Raw genomic sequence first — 18,403 nt, 5'->3', positions numbered from 1 at the left:
CAAGTTTGGAAAATCTATGTTTAATGAAAACACAGTTCAGTTACTGTGAGCATGCGCAAGGATCCAGTGGCTTTCCTGTCTCAGCGGTAATCCCAGAGTGGTGCGGCAGTGCAGTGGGCGCCCTGACTACATCTTCCTGCATAGGCCCCTGTGATCCTCGTTTCTGTTCTGCAGGCTCAACTCACTCCTAGTTCCACGTACCAGAGTTCAAACAGGAAGTTATCTACAGGAATACATAGCTCCTTCTAAGGGCGTGACCTGCAAGTTAATCATTGCTATTCATAGCTCATTGGCCAGAACTAGTCGGGGGGCCTCTGCAAGGAAAGCACAAAAAAAGCTGAAGATTTGTATTCACCAGGATACAATTTGTTAACTTGTATTTCTGGTTTCATGGAAATTGGCAAGGCAACCTGGATTTTGTTACTGTAAGTTGCTGGAGTGGTGTCTCGTGTCCAATAAATGCTTCCCAGATGTTCTCTTTAAATCATATGGAAGACAATTAGTGGGAAAGGAGAAATAAAATACCATTTAACATGATTTTTTAATCACTGAGAATTTAGGATATCCCTTTCTAAGGCAGATATATTTGCATTTGAAAACATTATTATGTTCATAAATGAAAACACAACTCCCAAGAAATAAGATTTCTATTCACCCTAAAGAAATGAAGTTTCAGAAGCAAGTTTTTACGTATTTTATGTTTATGTGTTAAAATCCAGACACATACTTATTTTTATGCACACATACTCCAGCTAGTTTCCCGTCTAGCTCAGGAAGCATGAATGGATCCATCCAGAAGGAGCCAAGCAAGCTTCAGTGAAGCCAAGACACTGAGGGAACTTAGATATCTAACTTAGAAGTTCTTTTTGTTTGTCCAGTTAGTTCAACTGCAATATTATGAATCTGAATTTTTCTGTCATTTACTCTTTGTCCGGATTTCGTTTCAACCTCTTAACATTTTAGTAACAGGTGTGGAACTTCGCCTTTGTTGGCCTACTTTCCTTTGTCTTGTTTAATAATGAGTGTTTTCCTGAAAATATTTATACTCCCTGATGAACTGCAGCGGCCTTATCCTGGCCCCCATTCATGCTAACCTTGCCTAGGACATTGGTGTATTCTACAGGACCCAGCCCCAGGTCCTCAGCTTCTCTTGTGACTTATCTGACCACACCGCTGCCCAGCTGGCAGCTGAACAGGACTTAGCTGGCCCTGCTCTTCGGGTGACATTGGCAGCAGGAGGGGTGAACACGATACTCGTTATATTAATCTGCTTGGCGCTGCCATAACTAAATACCTAAGGCTTGCTTGACATTTATTTCTTACACTTAGGGAGACTGAGACATTCAGGACCAAGGTCCTAACTGATTTCATGTCTATTAAGGGCTTTCTTCCTGGCTTGCAGATGTCTTTCTCCTCATATGTGTGGAGAGGGGGTTGGAAACAGGGAGAAGGATGGACAGAAGTGATAAGAATATGACCGTTGTTGCTTTCTCGCCTGTCATATGGACAAATCAATCCTATCGTGTCTGGGTGCTGACACACAAGTGGAAGGGAGTACGAGTCTATGGTCTGTATTACACTGAGACTTGTCCTGGGCTACTCTGGGCAGCCTGTCAAAACTTCAGTAGTATCAGAAGAAAAGACTGCCCCATGGCTCCCTAAACACTCTTTCTCTAATGAGATCTCTGGTTTATTCATTTTGTGATCACACAGAGAACTCAGGCATTTACAAACTGTTACGATGCGATCATGTAAGAAGTGGTGTGTAAGAGTACTCTACGGTCTTCCTGCATTAGCTCCTGAGTCCCACTGTAACCTCGGTAAGAATATTTGTACTACTTCACTGGGTCTTTTGTACAACATCAGAAAATTGAAGTTTGGAGAACTTTGCTGGTTTGCCCAAGGTCTCAGAACTAATAGTTAATAGACACTGAGATTCTATTCCAGGCCTTTAAGTTTTAAAACCACATTAGATCAATATGAGCTGGAATTTGGCTCAAGAGCCACTCAAGTTTGGTTTCAGTTCAAGTTCTGTCACTTATTAACAAGAAGTAGGCAAGCTACTTAACTCACTAGCATCCGTGGGTCTTCTCTATGACATGGCAATAACAGAGTATGCGTCCTAGGGCTTTCTTGGAAATTAAATCATTGAATGCCTAGAAACCACTTAGAAAAGCACTGCTAAGAAAGGTAAAAATCACTATTACTTTTAAGTACAGAGCAAGTCTTGTTTGATTAAATTTAACTCAAAAATCAAATGTATACATTAGACATCAAATTAAAATGTAATTCAAATTACATGATGTATTGAGTGATTGAGGAATACTTTATTTACAATCATGTAACATTTACCAACTTGACAATGCACCTTGTATTTGGGTGTGAGATTCTTCAGCTCTGTCTGTGTCTCTCTTTTACTTCTCTCCACATATGTATTCAAGATATTCTCATGTGTGTTCTATCAACAGATTTACACAACAAATTATTGGCAGGTGCTTTATAAATTTGTATCAGTTACAATTTAAGCAAGCCAATAAGTTTTTAAATATTTGTTGTTATTATTATTATTATTATTCCATTGGTTTGTGGTTATTTAGTTCTTGTTAATGAAAGAAACTTGACGTTGGAATTGTCATTTTTATCTCACACTAGAAAGTCAGTCACAGTTACTGATAAATACAGGTTAATAGTCGTTATCAAAGAAACAAACAGTAAAATAACAGAGATTTCACTGCTTCTAATTTGGGACACAAAATGTTCAAGTTAATATTTTCAATTTTTATATACCTTTTCCAGGACTTAGTCTCTATTAAAATACTCGTTTTCTTATTAATTATTAATTTGATTCCATAAATGTAGCATATAATTCTATAGCACCATCAGCTTATATACCCACGATGACAAGGAAGTATCCTCGTCCTGTGCCCAGGTTTGAGGTTAATTGAATGTGTAAGCTGAGGCCAATTAACAACATATACTTTAGTATGTCTTGCATATCCGTCCTGGTTCTCATCTGGAAGAGGTAATTACAGAATCTCATCCATTTTCAGTTTAGTATGTATCCGTGCTTATGGTTGAAAATGAAAGAAATCTTATTTGCATACACATTTTTGGTTAAACTTTCAGGCAGAAAGCCATATATTTTTCTCAGAAAGAAGCAGCTAGACCAGAGCAAAACTTACCATACTGAAGGCAGAGGGCATTAGTGGTGTAAATATCATTAACTTCTGCTCGTGATCAGTTGAGCAGACAGTCAAGCGCTAGTGTGACGTTGACACTTCAGGAACAGAGTCTAATGGCTGTGAAAGTCAGAAGCAAGTGAGTAAATAAAATTTAAAAAACCACTTCCAACCTGTACATGGGTGTAGGCAGTCCTGTTCCTAACTCAGAAAGTACTCGTGAGTTTATTTGAACAATGTTTTTAGCGTCAGGGCAGGGCATCTATGGTCATGTACATGAGCAAGATGAATTATGACACAAAAATCTGCTTCTCTGCCTTATAAGTAGTCCCTGAGTGACTGTGCACACAGGGACAAACACCTCCTTAAAGTCTAGGTGAGGAGAGCAAAGTGAATATCGCTTTAGTGTAATTCTCTGTGAAACCATGCTGCTACAGCTTTCTGTCACGTCACATACAGCTTGTCCCAGGTGCTTATTTTGTTTTCCCAACTAGTTCCTTTAGTTTTATTCATGTATCGTTTTCTGAGGGACACAGAACCCAGAGAACGCATGTAAAGGTCAGAGGACAGTTTTTAGTTCTTTTCTCCTTCCACACGGTTGAGGCTTCTCTGTTGTTTCTGCTTCGTTGAGTCTCCAGGGTTGTAAGCATCTACATTGGTGGTTCTCAGCATTCCTGACGTGGTGGTACACTTCTTCATGGCATGAGAGAGACTCCCAACCATTAAACTGCTGTGTTGCTACTTCATAAGTCTAATTCCGCTATCTTTAGGAATCTGACATACAGAATATCTGATATGGGACCCCCAAAGGTGTTGTAACCCAGAGGTTGAGAACCACAGTTCTGGATCAACCGCCTGGTTCTGCTTCCCGTCATACAGTTCAAGTGCCGAGGCTATAAACGTATTCCTCCAAACCCAGCTTACTTAGCCTGTGTTCTGCAGATCAATGGTGCAAGCAGATTTACCCACTGAGCCATCTTGCTAATCCCCAGCTAACATCTCGAAAGCAGGGATGTGTTGTGTGTGTGTGTTTCTCAAGATTAACAGAGGGCTAAGGTCACAGTAGATGCGAAATAAGATTTCAATTGAGTGATTTGTGCACCACGCATAGCTATGAACATAATTTGAAGACCTGTTACTGTATATGTGGATACACACACGTGTGCTTCCCACAATCAGGTACTATTACCAGGAAGTTGATCAATGAATGCTTAAGATGTCTAGCCTACAATAATATATAAGTCTAAAGTAAATAGTCTCTGAAACATGGAGACCCTATTAAAAACTTACTGGATTTTTCATTTTTGTGTGTATATAGTATTTAAGCTTGTATATTGAGAGAGAGAGAGAGAGAGAGAGAGAGAGAGAGAGAGAGAATACGAGAGAAAAAGAATGAGCATGTAGAAGCCACAAGCATTTTGTGTCTTCCTAAGTCACTGTCTACCACACATTAAGCTCATCACTTGCAGGAAGATAAGACACTGGCTAGCGAGAGAACTCCAGACATCGTTCTGTCTCCACCTCTCCAGCAGTGGCATAAAAGGTGTGTGGCCCCATGCCCAGCTTTTACATGATATTGCTAAGGATGACACTTTGGGACCTCATACTTGTGTAGCAAACCTTCCACTTACTGAGGGTGAGCCATTTCCCCAGGGCCCCTCATTGACTTCTTAATATGAAAAACAGATTGTAATATTATGAGAATTAAACACAGTAGCCCAAGGAAACCTTTGGAAATGTAAGCACGTTGGTGTTTACTGATAGCTGTCAGTTTTTATATTATAAAAAATGTGTTTTATATTTTAAAAAATGCTATTCGGTCAAGCCTTTGACTGATCACTCATTATTTTCATGCTTTTTTAAGATATCCGGTGATTTATTAAACTATTCACATAATGTCATCCAAAGGGTTATTACAAAGAAATTTAGGATCTTCTCTAAGAGTAAGAACACATACAGTTTTGAATGTTTTAATAAAGCTTTAATTAACTTGATCGCCCTCCCCGAGATTAGTCATTATAAATGACCCCCGGTCCATTGGCCGTACTTGTTGTTAGAAATATACTGACAGACATGGGCCGAGCTTGCTTTTGAAACTCATTCCAGGTTTGCACAATGAGAGAAAACAGCACTGGGCCTTACAGGGGGTGAACTACAGTCACCTATAGCTGTGATGTATGCTATTAGAGACCTCATGTTTCACTATGAGATTTATCTACCTGGTAATGATCAACTCCGCATTACGCCCCCTAATTGGAACTACAGTTAGCTTAGAAGAGAAAAGGGGAGCCTACTGTCTGATTTTAGGAGACATCATTGGATCGTTCTCCAAAAGTCTTGGTCTTAAGAAACAGGACCCTTTCACCTCACAAGCCTGCATATTGTCTCCCAGAGAGTCCTCAAAGTTCCTGTGGTGGCTGGAGCTTTCTGTGCTGCAAGTGTACGTGTGGGGACAATGATTGCTTTCCACTACCTCGATATATTTTCATATCCAGTTTTCTCCTGGACTGCTGTTATCACATAGGAAGAATGCTTGAAGCTATCATTAAGGAATTTTCCTGAGATTCTCTTCTGTAGTGCAAAGAGCTCTTTATCACAACATAATTGACTCTTCGATCAGCAAGGCAGAAATAACAAAGATAAGTTGAATGTCGTCTGCGTTTTGTTATAACTACCGCAATATTCAAGCCTACAGTGGGTATGAGATTTGACCTTGAATCCATGTGTCTCCTGCTACTTCATTCTTTTCTGAGCTGTGACTCTCTGTACTTTTGGTATCTCTTTGCCAACATTGTCTCCTGAAATCGCATATGTTGTTATATAGCTTTTATATAATACGATTAATAGAAAGTTTAAATCATGTTCACAATTGGTAACCGTTAAATGTTTGCTGGAACTGAATAGACATTAAACGACTCTGTTCATGTGTGACCACACAATGTAGTGTGTGGTAGGAATAACGTGGAACTCAGGTGTTGGGAATTCAGGTATTATAAGAAAGCAGTGGTATTGCTTCATCTAGCCCAGTCCAAAATAACAGCCTCGCTCTAAGTGGATAGGAATAGACAGATGAATGTGGGCGAGGAGGGCAAAGGGCAAATATAAGAAACCCGCAGAGGTGTGAAACAGCTAATATATATATGGAACTGTAAACAGATTGTCTCGCCGATGCAGTGTTGGAAGCAGACTGTGAAGAACGTGGCTCAGGCAGCGATGGAAAGGAAGCACAGACAATAAGCAAGGACCTCACTGTGGAGGACCCTGTAGGGCATGTTCATGCCAGTGATGTGGGGAGGTTGAAGCTCCCTAGCATGGGGACCTCATCTGCCTTGTCTCCACCACATAGCTAACATTGTGTGCGCATCTGCCTTACCACACCTGACCTGTGGCATCTAGTGTTACGTTGATGCATGAAGATAGGACACTCTGCCGAGGAGTGCCATGGTCCCACCTCTACCTTGCACATTCTGCCCTACCTCACACATGCTGTTCTGCCTCACACATGCTGCCCTACCTCACACATGCTGCCCTACCTCACATATACTACTCTACCTTACATCCACTGCTCTAGCAGCAGCAGGGGAGATGAAGGTGATGAAACCCTGACTAAAAGACCACAGTGGTGATGAGAAAAGATGCAACAGAGGAATGAATGGATCTCAAGTCTTTGGAAGACTAAATATATACACACTTGAGATTAGGAGCCAGTAAGAGAAAAGAAAGTTCAGATACTTGGACGCCACATTTGACTGAAAGAACACAAGGAAAATCATAGACTACAGAAGAGACTAAGTCAAGGTCTTTGACAAAGACCTTCATACGTAGATTGCTTTACTTTTAAAATGAAAAGATGGGGGTCAGCAAGATGGTTCATTGGGTAAAGACCCCTACCACCAAACCTAACAACTTGAGGTCAGTGCCTAGGACCCACATGGCAGAAGGAGAAGAGAAAGCCAGCTCCCTCAAGCTGTCCTCTGATTCACACACACACACACACACACACACACACACACACTGACCTATATAGCTGCATACACTCACATACATGTAGACACATACAAATACAGTACTAAAGGGAAGATAGGTGACTACAATGGAAAAGTTAGCTCAGAGGAATAATGTGTTCTGATGTCACACAGCAGAAAACCATGAGCAATGATAGTATCTACTCAAAAGGGGCTGGATGGCATTTTAAATGTTTCGTCACAAAAAACAGACATGTCAGGGAATATTACCCTCATTTGAACATTGTACAAAGGTGTGTGTGTGTGTGTGTGTGTGTGTGTACGTGTGTGTACACGTGTGTGTGTGCATAAACACTGCATGGCACATCATAAATTAGTATAGTTTGCAATGTGTCAATTTAAAAAGGGAACTCATGAAGGAATTCTAACAGATTTTCAATGACACACTAGTAACACTGATTTACACACACACACACACACACACACACACACCTCCTATAGACATACACAGCAGCACTAGGTAAACAGTATACGTTCAAACATGTGTACCTATTGAACTACTTCCCTAGCTAGGCCCAGTGTCACTACAAGTCACCCACATATAGCATCGGCAGAGTAAAGAAATGATCACAGCCAAATGCACCCTGGTAACCTGATGAGCGGCTCTCAATGCATCAGCACCAAAAACTGTGTTAGCATAAGAGCTGCTTTACTGGTGTCGTTCATTCGCTTAGCCTTCTCTCTCCAGAGGCCATGTGCTTGGGGTTACACGCACTTGTCAAGGGGAGGAAATGACATGATGGGGTTGGGGTGACTGTAATCTCAGGGGACACTTTGGTGGCCTTCCCCCAACTCTTTATAGAGGGGGAGTGTCAGTGGGTCCAGTTTTTTGGGGTGGGGGTCCCATATTGATTTCGAGGTAGCAGTGGCTAAGTCATTCTCAGAAATCAGAGCCTCATGGTCCCTTCTTCACATTGAGAACAAAACGTTACTGAGACCAAAGCATTTTGGCGTAATTAAATTACCACTTAATCACCACAAAGAATTTTGGTAAGGAGAGAAGTCACCTAAAACTCTACGTATCAGCTCAGAGTCAGCTGTATCATAGGCTTCACTTCACGTGGTTTCTTAGCGTTTGACTACTTCGCATGGGGAGGGAAACGATGATTGTGAGCCAGAGAATTCCAAATAAATACTGCTTTCACTCTTTTTCAGTAGAATTCTAGCATTTGGTGAGCTGTAAACAGATCTAACCAAACAAAGAGCTTTAACCACTGTTCCACCTCACCCGCCCTAGAAATGGGTTTTATTTTAACAGGATATACATTTAGGATTAGTGGTTTCTTTCTGTAAAAGGAAACTCAGCACAGGTGAGTTTGGGTTTCCCCATGAGGATGGAGTATCCAGTTGGCAGCGCCGTAGGTATCTGTCTACGCTCTTAGAAGCAGAGTCAGCTCAGAATTCAAGGATCAGTAGTTCTTACATTTTTTTACTCTGCGTTGTTTGTGTGTGACACGGGAATTAGGGGACATGTGTTGCCATAGCACACACATAGAGACAAGGACAAATGTGTGGAGTCAGCTCTCTCTTAGCAGTTTTTATGTGGCCTTGGGGCTCTGACTCAGGTGCCAGGCTCACAGAGCAAGCCCCTTCTCTTACTGAGCTGTCTCTCAGGTGGATGATCAGTAGTCCCTAGGAGGGCTCTTGTCCGCACAGCCAGCAGTGGTGAGACCTGAACAGCAGCGTCCCTACAGAGCCAGAGGAGGAAGCTCAGTGACATCGGTGAGGCCAGGGAAGGACCCCGGTCAAGACAAGTCCCAGGAGGCAGGGATATAATGAAGGTCATGAAGAAAAGAATGGGGAAGTGAAGCCAGGAGCTTCCCTCCCCAGCAAAGCCCTAGTCTCTCTATTAGGAGCGGCTTCTCTTCACTCTTGGGAGCCAGCAGAGAGGAGGATCTCATGTCCTCGTGTCTCCACATATGTTTATGGAGGATGCCTTTGCATATACAGTTGACTTCAGATTACTTTCTTTCCTCAGTCTTGCTTCCATATAGTTTGGCTAGAGGATCTGTGCCTGCTAATGTAATGAGTTTGGCTGCCATGCAAGTATTTCGGTGTTTATGATTTCCTTGGTTATCCAGCACATGTCACCAATGTTTAATCAGTGGGATTTGGGAGGTTCAGTTGGTTAGTTAGTTGGGTTTTGTTTTGTTTGGTTTGGTTTTTTGTTTTTGTTTTTTGTTGTTTTTGTTGTTGGGTTTTTGTTTTTTGGGTTTTTTGTTGTTGTTGGTTTTTTGTTTTGTTTTGTTTTTTTTGCATTTTCTGCCCCTGTTCTGTATGAAGCAAATACCTTGCCCAGAGGCAGACAGAAATAGCTTGCAGCTAACTATGTACTTCACCATGAGTAAAGAAATAATAAAATAAAAATAAAATAAAAACTGTAAAAACGGTAAAGAAGGTCATCTTAGTGAGTGCTGTGTTCATTTATTGTGCCCAGCAGGGACTGTACTGGCTGATTAGCGTCAGTTCTGATCTGTGTTTCAGCCACAGAAGGGTGTGATTTTACCCTCCTGTCCCCCTATTCTTTATATAAATTACGGTTTCGCTGCATTACCTAGTGCGGTGCGATCGATACGCAGGATTTAGCATCTTTAATTTGGGGATGGTTGTAACTTGACACCCTTGTTTCAATAACTTTTCACTTGTTCATCTCTCTCCTAGGCCAAGATTGTATTAATTTTTAAAATGTCCAGTAGAAGTATTTCAGTAAAGAAATGTTTTTAAAACCATCCCTTTCAGTTCACAGGACCTGTTCTGCTTAAAGTTGAAACGAGATGTATCTAATAATAGCTCTAGGCGTTTTACCAACTGAACTGTCAGAGTTCATTCTTTGCTGTGGCACTTTAAAGGTGCATTTTATTCTGTTTCTCCCGTTTGTGAAGGAGCTGAAATGTAAAGAAATTAAGAGTTTTACCGTAGCCACAGAGGCGTTAGATCTGAGGAGCCTTGGTGTTGCTGACTACAGACTTACTTTCCTCCTCTGAGCTGGCTTGAAATATTAATAATGCCCTTGAAAGCGTTCTCATCCGGTTTTGGGTTTTTTTTCCCTCAGGTATATTGATTTATATTTTTTTTAACTTAAAAACTTCACAGCAGACGACTGCGAATGGTTCAGAAGTTATTAAGTTTTCAATTTAAAAGTAAAACCTAACCATGTCATATATGACATGTCTGATTGAGAAAAATAATAGCCTTAGCTTCTGAAAAGTTTCTCAGGAAAGCACCGGCCTCATTCCTGAGTAGTTCTGGGTGTGATCTTTGTCTTCTCTCCTGGTCGCCACTTGCTTAGCAGCCGTTTAGCCTGGCAAAACGAAATTTAAATTATACCCACTTTGATCCAAGCCAAAGTGCTGTTACTTAATTTTTTATTTTCTAACTTTATTTATTTATTTCTGCTTCGAATATCAATATTAGAGGTTAAGAAGAGACTAGACTTCAGATGCGGTAATAAAGCTTAAATGCTGATATAACTCAGTATGGAATCACACGTAAAGTTTGAGAAGATATGTTTTGGAGGTTATGAATTAGCAGCCCAAGTAATATTTTAAAAAAAAACTCTTGGAGGTTCAGCATTAATAAGATAACTTCAAATAGTTGAGAACATGATCTTGAAAATAATTACGAGTGTGGATTCTTGTTATAATACTCAAGATACCTGAAAATCAAATATAATTTTAGAAATTCAGATATTTTGTAATTTAATGACTACTTCCGGGAACATTTATGATAGCTAATACGTTTTAAATAACAATTGTCTATGAGTAACGGGTTCTAGACAAGAGCCCCCCTCAAGCGTCTTCTTTATTCATAGTTGGCATTTGTCTGTCTTCCTGGTTACACTGAAAAGACAGAACAGAGTGAAGGAGGAGGCCAGGCACTACTATGCCCCATTCAACCCCCATACTCCATGTATCAGATTCGAAAGGGGAAGCCAGAATCCCTAACTTGGAGGGGGCCTCAGATCAAAGATCAGAAACCGATTTTCCCTGCAAGCTGATCCTCACCTCTGTGCACTTTTTCTTTCTCACCCTCCAACTTTGCTTTTGTCCTTTAGATCACAGCCCAAGAACCCCTGAGTCACCATATACTGCTGGCTGTACCTTTTCTCTGTGTGATTTTTCTCATCCTTGGCTCTTGAGTTCTAGAACTGCAGACAGTCAAGTAGCATTCTAAGATCCTTTGCCATTCTGTGCCAAAACATGAAAGCAGGCCTGTGTCCTGCCTTGTTCCATGATCTATGCTAGAGACAGCCAGAGACAGCCCCGCCTCCAAGCTTCATCTGCAATTCCTGAAAACAGTCACCTTGTCTGTCCACCTCAGGGACAGATCTGGAAAGCAGCCCTCAGCAGGCGTGACAGACAGTTTCAAGGCCAATGGTAAATATGCTTATGGAATCCCAGAAAGAGGTCTGGAAAGGAAGAAACAAATTTCATGTGGTAGACCCACCTGGCCTGGAGTCTAAGGAGGGGCCTGGCTAGAAAGATTGTATATGATATGGATATTGCAGTCAAATTATGTTCAAAACTCCATCCAATTATGTGAATAGACCTTAAAGGCTGCAGATACGTCTTTCCAACATTGCCTTTAACTACTTATATTTCAAGATTGCGTGCCTCTCAGCCCTGTTGTGTCCTAGGAAGCCAGTTTCAAGCAGTGTTTAAGAGCAGCCTTGCAAGGCGAGGCAGGGTTCTGAGTTGGTTTGATTTCTGAGTTGTCCACTTTCTGACCCTGGAGCCCTGGGCAGAGCACTTTATCTGCTGAGCAGAGGTAATAAAATCTTCCTGCGTGGTTGTAGCTCAAGTAGGAGAGGTTAAGTCTTTAAGAGGCTTAGCTCAAGTGACTGCTCCGTAGATCACTGCCCTGTCATCATCTTCATAATCACTGACACGGTCTCCACAGCTGCGATTCCTCATTGTCTGTAACTATGTGATGACCTTGGGCAAATCGAATGGCCTTTCAGAACCTCCATTCCTTCATTTATTCAGTGTCTGGGTGTGGGATGATTAAGCTTTCTCAGTGGTTGAGCAAGAACCTTGTACAGCTCTTCCCTTCCCTTCCCATTCAACTCGGGCATAACTTCCCCTTCAGTCTCTCTTGGAAATTGTGCACCGTTAGCTAAGACACAGGCAATATCACCATGCGCTTTATTTTGATTAAACTTGATAGGTGAAGATCTGAATCCTTTGTACGATGCTGAAATAGCCTGGATTAAATACGCAGTTACAGCGGAAGTAGTTGCCTACAGAGAGATCCATGGTGGAGTTCCTGTACTCACAGGCTCTTCTGGTAAATTAAAAATCAAATCTGATTTACAAAAAGATGTTGAGTTTGCCTGTAACTCTTCCGAAACATTTTTTTTTAATATAAATCTCTTTGAATCACAGTCTTTGTGAGTTGATTTAATCAGATTTCTCTGTCTCTGAAAAACAAGCATGACTGCAAATATTTGTAGCTAGTTCCAGGAGAGAGGGTAGTCCGTGAATCCCAAATCAAGAATCCTGACATTAAACCAAAACAGAGCTAAAGCCAAGGAAAATGGAACACGCTGCCGATGTTGGAGCCCTTCCTAAATTTGGGCTTCGGTAACCTGGACCCTTAGCATCAGGGAGGCAAACAGAATAACATCTGTCATAGGTGGTACTCTGTACCCATGAGAGCCACAGTGTCATCCCCCATCCAGACATGGGAAGGCAGTTGCTTCAGATAAGGAAAGCAAGTTTGAAGCAGTCCTCCAAAAACCCGTGAGTGATATGAGATGGGAGCAAACTTCCATCTCGGGTCTTGCTATTATAGCTATTACAGGGTGGTAAAGAGCCCTGCACTCCTTCCTGCTTCTTCCCAACCTCCGAATCTTCACACATGAGATCACAGACAGAAAGGCAGAGGTTACTCTTCCTTGTGCTCTCTGCACAAAGGACCTCCTCAAACCAGTGTGGTACTGACAGCCGGTTTTGCCTTCTCTCGAGCTAGAAGTTTAGCTGTCTTATAACAGCGGTGCGTTGCTGTTGGGACGGACGGGTGGGCAGAGGACTGAGAGATGACAGACTCTCTTGGCCAGACATGACTCAACCAGTTCTGATCCCCTACGTGCCCCAGTAAGAGTTCACCGCTGATGGCTATATAAAGCAGTTGTCAGCAGAGAGGTGGCCTCTCAGATTCAGAACGTCCCATCTGCCAAGTCCCACATGAGAAAAGTGAAGACAGGGCCCATCTGGAAAAGAAGACCTGCTTCTAGAAAGATTTATTACACAGGGGTCAGGTTGCACCCAGGAACGGGCTCACCCAAGTTGACTCCTCCTGCACTCACCCATTCATTCACATTTAAGATGACTCATTAATCTCTTCAAAATGAAGGGATAAACAGAGGGCCTTATCCAAGGGATAGAACAATCAATCAGTCTTACTGGAATTCTGTCTTGCCAATAATCTAATAGTGACCTTTCTTCATAAACAGCCTAAGTCACTATTGTGAAGAAATGACCCTGGTTTGCATGGGTTTTAAAAAAAAAAAAAACTATGCTAAGGTGAGGCCTGTGTCCTCGTATTCTAACCAGTCAAAGAACATTCTTAGTGAGCTGGGACTATGCTTATGGATCCATTTTTGGTTTCAAGTCATTTTAAGATATGCTATCTTATCACTTCAGACTTCACAGTGTGTTTTCTCACTGATATTAAAGGCACTGTGTGGCTTGGGATTTGATTTAGATTTTCCTTGTGATTTCCCACGTGATCCAAAGTGTCTGACCTTTATTTGGCATTAATGAGGAAAACACACCTTGAGAATATTTGAGAGGAAATATGCACATTTAGGGAATGAGTGACATCTTATGTGTCGTTTTTCTTATAGGCTGTGGATGGTACAAATGATAAAATTCTTAGACCAGACGTGAGAGGAGACTCACAAGAAATGTTTATGTAAAAGCCCTTGATATACAAATATATGGAGATGCTCTTAAAAATACATTAGTGAGGAATGACATTGAGAGATGGCACTGCCAGGAAGGAGAATTTTGATTACTCGGGACCCAAATAAAAAGTTTCACCTGACAGCATGTGCCTGAAATTCCAAGAAGCAGAGACAGGAGGCTTCCTGAGGCTGGCTGGCTAGCTAGTCTAGGCCAAATCACAGCACTTTGGGGTCAGTGAGAAACCCCTTCTCAAAAACAGACTGAAAACCAAAGTGGAGAGCAATTGAAAAAGACACCTAGTGTGGAGCTCTGCCCTCCACATAACACGCGCGCGCGCACACACACACACACAGAGAGAGAGAGAGAGAGAGAGAGAGAGAGAGAAATTTGACAGGGCTCAGGATGCAACTTAGTGGGTAGAGTGCTTTCCTGCTGCTCCCAAAGCCCTGCGTTTGACCCCCAGCACAGATAGTAAGTATGATGGTGCATACCTATATATTATAGTCTTATTGCTTAAAACACGGAAGCAGGGGGATCCGAAATGCAAGGTCATCTTCAGCTACGTAGTGAGTTCAAGACTGGCCTGGAATGGTTGAAATCCCATCTCAGATAAATAAACAAACAAGTTGACCTCTTTGAAGTTTTGGATAAAGTTTTATAGATAATATATTTTCTGTGTCTTGTGAAACCTCTAACTGGGACCATTCTGTTCCTTTTGTCCTAGTTTGTCAAATGTACATAAAAGTCGGTAGGTCCCTTCCATTAGCCCGTCTGTGGGCTGAAGATATTTACATGCCTATAAATGGAGATGAACGTAACTATTTGGTAGATACCATGGCAAATGCTGTATCTTACACATACCCAAGATGGGTTTTTCTTCCCAATTGTGTGTCATCTCATCTGTGATAATGAGATACCACATTTTAAATGTTACTGACTTCCTAAGAACTTTATAAATACTAAGAAAACTATAACAGTAATATAGAAGCAGCCCTTAAAATCATAATGACACTAAAATTGTGTGTCTCCATATGACACTAAAATTGTGTATCTTCCTTGGAAAGACTGGAGGAAGTGTGGCCATTCCCACATCTCTCCTCCTGAGTGCCTGCCCTGGGTCTGGCACTGTTTCAGAAGCTGGGGAGACCTTCTGAAAAGTAGCTGTTGGGTTCTTGCTGACTAAATTCTGGAGAGGAGACAAGGAACCTCTACCCAGCTGGGGTGGGAGAGGGGAAATCCATGATGAGGAAACCTCTTTGGAAGGTAGTAATTTGGCATTCGGGAAAAGAGAAGGGGAGACTAAGACCTTGGGGAAAGTGGAGGAGGATGTTACTAAGCAGAATTTGAATTGTGCAAGGATGTCACCCTGTGGTAACTGTAGACCATGCTCACACGTATGACTCCCTTTAGTGCACCGGGAAAGTCTTTTACCTTGGCATCATCAGATAGATATTTTTAAACAATTTACTTGGCTGCTAGGTTGAGAACCAAATGTAGGAGAGCATCGGCGGCTCCATGTTTTCCTGGTAAGAGCCGGTAACTAGGGTGCAGACAGAGGTGGTCTGGAACTAGACCATGGAGTGACACAGAAGCCTGAAGGGGAGGTAGAAACAATAGGATTCGGTGGCAACTGGGATTCAGGCGAGAAGCCAAAGGGAGCATCAAAGAAGCACATATGTTAACATCTTGCTTACATCCTGACTTTAAGTGATACATTCTCTGGCCATTCTAACACTTTTAGTTTCTCCTTCTACGGCAGTAGTTATTATTAAGCTCACAATATTCATATGTCTACAGCATGGCTCCAGGTATTAGGAAGTATTTGCAAACATAAGAAAGATTTCTGGAGGCTCTTCCCTTCCTATCCTGTAGCCTTTTGGTTTGGGTTTATTTTGTTTATTTTGTTTATTTGGTTGGTTGGTTGGTTGGTTGGATGGATGGATGGATGGATGGTAGGTTGTTTGTTTGTTTGTTTGTTTGGTTGGTTGGATAGTTAGTTGTTTGGTTGTTTGGTTGGATGGTTAGTTGACTGGTTGGATGGTTAGTTGTTTGTGTGGTTGTTTGGTTGGTTGGTTTGGTAGTTAGTTGTTTGGTGGGTTGGTTGGTTGGGTGGGTGGTTAGTTGGTTTGGTTGGATGGTTAGTTGGTTGGTTGGTTGGATGGTTAGTTGTTTGTGTGTTTGGTTGGTTGGTTGGTTGGTTGGTTGGATGGTTAGTTGTTTGTGTGTTTGGTTGGTTTGTTGGTTGGATGGATGGTTAGTTGTTTGTGTTTTTGGTTGGTTGGTTGGTTGGATGGTTAGTTTGTTTGTTTGTTTGTTTGGTTGGTTGGTTGGTTGGTTGGTTGGATGGATAGTTGGATGATTGGTTGGTTGGACGATTGTTTTTTCCTAGTAATTTTTACAAAATACCATGTATCTTATTAGTCTAAAATTGTTTTAGGGACCCATTTTTCAGTTCATATGTCTAATTGAGTAAATGAAGAAGCAAAGGTTACTATAGATAATCTGGCCTCTCCACCGATAACCTGATAGGCCTGCTTTGAGTATGCAAACTTGTGACAATCCAACCTTACCATCACATCACTGAAACACAGTTATTTTTTTCATTAAAAGGGGGTTATTTGCTTGCTCAAGAGTTAGTTGAAAACACCAGACCCCTCTAGTAATGTAATTAAAAGCTTATCAATTAATTAGTCATTATGTATTTGCCAGAAGGAATTCATATAAAAGTGCTGATGCTGGACTCTTTGAGGGCCATCCTCAACTAAAACTTAGTTCACAGTGAAGGAAAAAAGAAGCTAAAATTTGGAATTCTGAATTTAAAAAAAAATGATAGTTTCTGATTTTCAAAAAAATTCAAAGATATTAAATTTTTATAGGGTTTTGTGAATTCATACCAATTATAAATTGATTTTTTTAAAACAAGATCATGTTCTGTTCACAAAAAAGTAAGCACTTTTTCACACACAGAAAACTGAGGTCTAGTTATGGCTCTCTGAGTATATTAACATACAACAAAGATCATGGCTCTGGCTTTCCAAGGAAGTCGGGCCCTACACAGAGTATGCTGCCTCCACTCCAAGCCCTCCGTGCTAATGTTGCCATAGAGATGTTGTTGCTAGCACAATGTTGTACTGAAGGCAGCTACCCAAGAGCTAACAAAGTTCCCAGGGTCTACCCAGGAATGCAGGGCTCACCTGTGATCTCATGTTCAAGGAAAATGCTTTGAGTTCCGGAATGTTGGGCTCTGGCCTCAGGGCTGGAGGTAACAGAACTGATGGTAGAGTGTTTGCACGGCCTGTGGGAAGCCCTGGTTCAGTCTTCGGTATCCAATAGACTATGAGTGGTAGGACAAGCCTATAATCCCGGGACTCAGGAGATGGAGGTAGGAGAATCAGAAGTTCAAGGTAATCAACTATTCTAGTGAGTTTGAAGCCTGCCCAGAACATGTAAGACCCGATCTCAGGAGGGAGAGTAAAAGAATGGACCTCATTTGTAAGGGGTAGCCCTGTACTCTTGACCATGTTCATATTTATTGCCAGGAAAGAAGACCATATAATAATGAGTTATTATAGTAAGATATAAATGCCATTCCCTTTATCTCTTATCCCTTTCTTGTTTATTCATTCAAGATATTTCATCGAGTGCCTTTTCTGGACAGTACAGTAGGCAAGGCAGTCACCAAATCTACTCTTTTAACTCCGAAGAGCTCAGTATTCCCTAGGGAAGAAGGTATCAACACAGTAGCACACACATCACCGTCTTCAGTACGGTAAAAAAGAAAAACATAGAAAAGGAAAAGTTGTCATGTTTAGAAGAAACCAAGATGTTTTTCTTACGAAGGTAGAGAATACCTTCCTAAGAAAAGTGCATAAAAAACAATGTTTTAAACAGAAGAGACTTAAAATAAGACAAACAAGGAGCCACATCCTGGGAGGTTTGACATGAATGAAGTCTTAGAACTGAGAAAGAATACCTATCCTAGAAACAGCTGCTGCCTCAGGAGGCGAACATTCTGGGGGCATCACCCCATACCCGACATTGCCTGAGGGCCAAGAGATAGGAAAGAAACAACAAAGGTAGGCACTGCACTGGATGGAGGCCCCTGTTTAACTGGTGTTATAAAGTGTAAAGGGATAAGTTGTTCTGTAAAGTTTGAAGATGACAGCAGATGCTGAGTTGAAGCCCTCGGGAGGGAGCCCCATGGTGACAGCTGAGGGACGCTGATAAGACAGGTCCTTCAATATTCTAGGCACCGTAATAAAAAAATTGATGCATCATTTCCCCCAGCTCT

At 41.5% G+C, this 18,403-nt stretch overlaps 1 protein-coding gene across 21 annotated transcripts in view; it reads left to right on the top strand.

Annotated features, from left to right (window-relative positions):
• Positions 1-18,403, top strand: part of Zfp385b (zinc finger protein 385B) — a 372,515-nt gene that overhangs the window by 242,968 nt on the left and 111,144 nt on the right. For 3 of the 21 annotated variants that reach the window (NM_001433362.1, NM_001433360.1, NM_001433358.1), the window contains 1 exon segment: positions 17,365-17,494. Coding sequence is in view for 3 of the 7 variants with exons in the window: in XM_087651725.1 (XP_087507851.1) it covers positions 11,442-11,580 (139 nt within the window). In the remaining 4 variants the exon portion in view is untranslated. 21 annotated transcript variants of the gene reach the window in all.

The sequence above is a fragment of the Rattus norvegicus genome, chromosome 3, assembly GCF_021556685.1.
Source record: "Rattus norvegicus strain SHRSP/BbbUtx chromosome 3, alternate assembly SHRSP_T2T, whole genome shotgun sequence".
NCBI lineage: Eukaryota > Metazoa > Chordata > Mammalia > Rodentia > Muridae > Rattus > Rattus norvegicus.
This window is presented reverse-complemented; position numbering and strand designations above follow the sequence as displayed.